Source organism: Trifolium pratense, linkage group LG1 (genome assembly GCF_020283565.1).
Source record: "Trifolium pratense cultivar HEN17-A07 linkage group LG1, ARS_RC_1.1, whole genome shotgun sequence".
NCBI classification, from domain to species: domain Eukaryota; kingdom Viridiplantae; phylum Streptophyta; class Magnoliopsida; order Fabales; family Fabaceae; genus Trifolium; species Trifolium pratense.
Window position 1 is genome coordinate 8524408 of NC_060059.1, and position 3977 is coordinate 8528384.

General features: G+C 30.8%; 1 protein-coding gene across 1 annotated transcript; it reads right to left on the minus strand.

Moving 5' to 3' along the window:
* Positions 1-265: 265 nt before the first annotated feature.
* On the minus strand, positions 266-2591 carry LOC123919007 (protein IQ-DOMAIN 3). The gene is made up of 5 exons (XM_045971233.1): positions 2499-2591; positions 2026-2382; positions 1676-1900; positions 1345-1470; positions 266-931 (listed from the first exon to the last, which is right to left on the minus strand). The coding sequence occupies exons 1-5, from the start codon at positions 2577-2579 to the stop codon at positions 272-274; spliced, it is 1449 nt and encodes a 482-aa protein (XP_045827189.1). The 5' UTR covers positions 2580-2591; the 3' UTR covers positions 266-271.
* Between the last annotated feature and the right edge of the window lie 1386 nt (positions 2592-3977).

The window sequence follows — 3977 nt, forward strand, 5'->3', positions numbered from 1 at the left end:
TCTCAATTCTTAGAGGTACAAGTTGTCTAAATACCAACATTTGTTGTACATACAGTTAAGAAGTGAAATTAATAATACTCTTTCATTTTTTACATTCCATCATGAACACAATTGTATTGTATGAATAAATTGATCACTTGATTCATCAACAATATAACTTATATATGAAGAATAAGTTGATATAATTATACACATTTTATAGATTCTTTTTTCATCCATATATAATATATACTCTATTCTATAGAACTTAATTATGCATCAATGTTGATCTCTATCTGCTGCCTCCATTTTTGCCTTTGACTTTCACTTCAGGGAGATTAGTAGCAGCAACATTCTTATTAGAATTTACTCCAATTTTAGGTGGAACAGAATGCCTTCTAGAATCAGATGGAGAAGCTGCTGCTGCTGGGAAAGAAAGCTGCTTCTTTGCAGAAGGACTTTGCACTTTGGATTTAGCTTTTACAGGCGAGTTTACTTCATCGTCTTTCAATAGCGCCACCCCAATGCTACTATGTCTTCGGTTGGTTTCAGATTTTTTGTTATTGAAATTAATTTTTGAGTCATCATCACCACCCCATGAACCACCCTTTAAACTTGATGTATTTGTTTTTCCGCTTTTAGTTATTGAAGGTATCCTTGAAGGTAGATTTGAATTATTCGGTTTTTGGCTTCTAGGGGAATTTTTATTATCTTGATTTTGATTTTGATTTTGATTTTGATCTCTTTGAGCATACAATTTGGAGATTTCTCCAACTGACATAGTATGGCTTGCAGCACCTTTTGCTGATCTATGATTCTGTTGATCCTTATTGGTTTGACCTTCCCATGGTCTTGAAGCCATCCATCTATCAAGCCAATTCCATCCCCAATGAGGATTGTTAGGATCCATAATTGTTGCATCTGTAGGTTTTGAAGAGTTTCTCCATGTTTGCTGTTAGAGAAATTAAGTTATAAGTTATATATATGAAATAAATCATGTTTGTTATCATAAATCTTAAGGAAGTAGTAATATATATACTCCCTTAGGTCTGATATATAAGTAAAGATTCTTTTTTCAAGTTCATTGAATATGAGACACATTCACACATCAGCTATTCAATGAACTTGAAAAAAAAGGGAATTTTTGTTTATGTATGAGACCAGAGGGAGTATATATTTTGTGTAAAATTGTTTTACATTGACAAATATAATCATAACTCGTCAACACAACAATCAATTACAAAACCGTTTTTTATTTAAAAACTGGAAAATACAATGTGGCAAATTGAAGAGTTATGATTGAATCTCTGGATAAAATAATTTTACACTAACAGACGGTGCATTTCTCTTAATCTCGAATTATACCTGATGTGTTGATGCATAGGCCAAAGCCTTTTCTCTTCTCATAGCAGCTATTTGTCTGTTCAACAATTTTGCTTGGATTTGCTCCTTTGATTGTGAGCTATAATCCCAGTCTTCTCCAATAGGTTGCTGCAAATATATTTGCCATGTTAGTACAGATTTTAAAAAAGTCATCATTAATTTCTAGTCTTTTTTGGTTTAAGAAAATGAAATCAAAAAGTGTAGTATATTGTACTATTTGGACTAAACAAATTAGCGGAAAGAAAAGAAGTACATGAAGCATAATCTAATTCATATATAAAAAAGCGATTAATATTCATAAAGTACTTACGGCAGCTTGTAACTTGCCCATTTCCCTTTCACGTTTATGCTGAAGTTGGCGTTGGAAAGATTGATTCTCCTCTGACATTCTGATCTTCCTCGCACTAACTTGCGATTGTAAACGCGAAAGAGTTTGCATGCATTGTAATGTAGTAGCCGCTTGTCGTTGAACAGATTGTCCTTTCACCAATGCTTTCAACCTCGCCAAGCCTCTCAATCCACGCAACGTTCTCCTTGCCTAAGAAAACAAATTAAGAAAATGTCGACCAGACGATAAGTAAAGTCTACATGATAAAAAAAAATCATACCAGATATAATGTCGACCAGAAGATAAGTAAAGTCTGAATGATAAAAAATCCATACCAGATATCCGCGGTAGGCGGTTTGAATTTTGATAGCGGCTATTTCTTCGGCTGATTTTCCAATGTAACAACGAGGAATACTTTTGACACGAGGGGTCCCTGCAGCAGCCTGAGCAGCAGCAACTGCGGCACCGGTAGCAACGGCTGTGGCTAAAATCAATGAAAAAGCTTGTTTGTTCTGTTCATCCTCTTCCTTATTTTTTTTTGGTTTTTTATCTTTTTTTTCAGGAAGAGATGGAACAGGAACAATAGTTATTGGTGCTACTCCTCCAGTTTTCCACTCAGCATCATCATAATTATGATGTCCAAAACATGTTAACTTTGACGCCTTATGATTATGATTATGATTATGAGGTTTCTGTTTAAAATTAAAAAATTAATAAAATAAGTTGCTTGCATGAGATTTTTTTTTTCTTCTAAAATCTTCTAAAATTTAATTAATAATGTTAGAGATAATTAATGTAGCATTAAAACCTGTTCTTTTTTGGAAGAATCGGAAGGAGAAATAAAGAAAAGTTTCTTCACAGAAGAAAACCAACTTCCTTTCCTCCCCATGTGCAATTCCTTTATGATCTTGAGAATGAAAAAAAAAATTAAATTAAATTAATTAAATCAATAATAACAATGCATGATCTTGGTAACAAAAACAATACATAAAACACAATTGATAATGAAACTTGAGAAACAAGAAACAAGAAACAAAAGAGAGGGAAGAATATAATAATAATTATATAAATTAAGAGACCAAAATTGAATTGAAGTATTTTCACATTTGAAAAACCTTTGCATGAAAATTGGAAATCTGTTCTGCAAATGAAGGTAATGTGCCCTTTGTGAGATGAGAAGGAAAGGACAAAAGGAGGGAAGGAAAAAGGAAAAAAAAAAACGAAACAAACACAATTGTTACAGCAAGGATTAGGTGTCAGAATATGTGGGGATTGTTTGTAATAACTGCTAATTTTAACGTTAATGAAATAACAAAACTTAAAAAATAATCTAACAAAATAACAACTTTACATCAACAAAAACAAAAAATACAATCTGTTCGATCCCCCGTAACTGTGATTGGGAGGAGGCTGGAACCACTTGATGTCAGAACTGACCCCGAACCAGATTTAATTGGTGGTCAAAAACCAAAACAAAAAATACAATCTGTCATTTTTTCATTATTCACTCATGGTATTTAATTTAATTTACTTTTAAAAAAATAATAATATTATAAAAAATTTAATATAAAGAAATGTCAATTGAGATTGTTCATACTTATTCCTTTTTTTTTTGTCCAACTTATTCCTATTTTTCTAAACTATAATATGTTTGTTAATAAAAAAAAATTTGCTACTAAAAAAAGATGTGTCTTATGTTATGATGAGTTTGTTAATAAAAAAAATTTGTTGCTACTAAAAAAATCAAGAGTATTGTTGGTATTATTGTTAAGTGTTATTTCAAATGATAATGAAGAGCAAAATGGATCAAAGAAAAAATCAGCTCAAACTACCTCATCTTTATATATTGTTATAGATAATAAAAAACAGTTACTTATTTGACTTGTATGGGCCGTTGGTAGAATAGTCTAGAATGACTATGTACCACCATAAATAATAAAAAATAAAATAGCCTAGATTGACTACAATTATGATGGTCCAAAGTCCAAACTAAATAAAGGTTGCTCGGATTATTTGAATAGAAGTTGACACATATAGTTGGTAGAAACATCAAACATGTAGAGATCGAATTTTAAACTCTCATATTTTTATCTAGGACTTACAATTTCATATATACAGTTATGAAAGTAGTTATTTTTATTAAAAATAGTCTTCTTTTATTTTTTTAAATTAAAAAAATATAAAAAATTAATTCTTTTGTGAGAGGAACAAAAAAAATCGCACCTAAAAAAATGCATATAAGTTTTGTCCTTTTATTTATTCATCTTAAAAAGTGAAATTCTAGCCG

What these genes read in the sequence shown, in the direction of transcription:
- LOC123919007 (XM_045971233.1), bottom strand. Translation starts at nt 2,579, where the DNA reads ATGGGGAGGAAAGGAAGTTGGTTTTCTTCTGTGAAGAAACTTTTCTTT. An exon ending in CCGCCTACCGCGGATATCTG is followed by an intron (nt 1,901 to 2,025) that starts GTATGGATTTTT and finishes TTGTTTTCTTAG; the next exon opens with GCAAGGAGAACGTTGCGTGG. An exon ending in AAATGGGCAAGTTACAAGCT is followed by an intron (nt 1,471 to 1,675) that starts GCCGTAAGTACT and finishes ATATATTTGCAG; the next exon opens with CAACCTATTGGAGAAGACTG.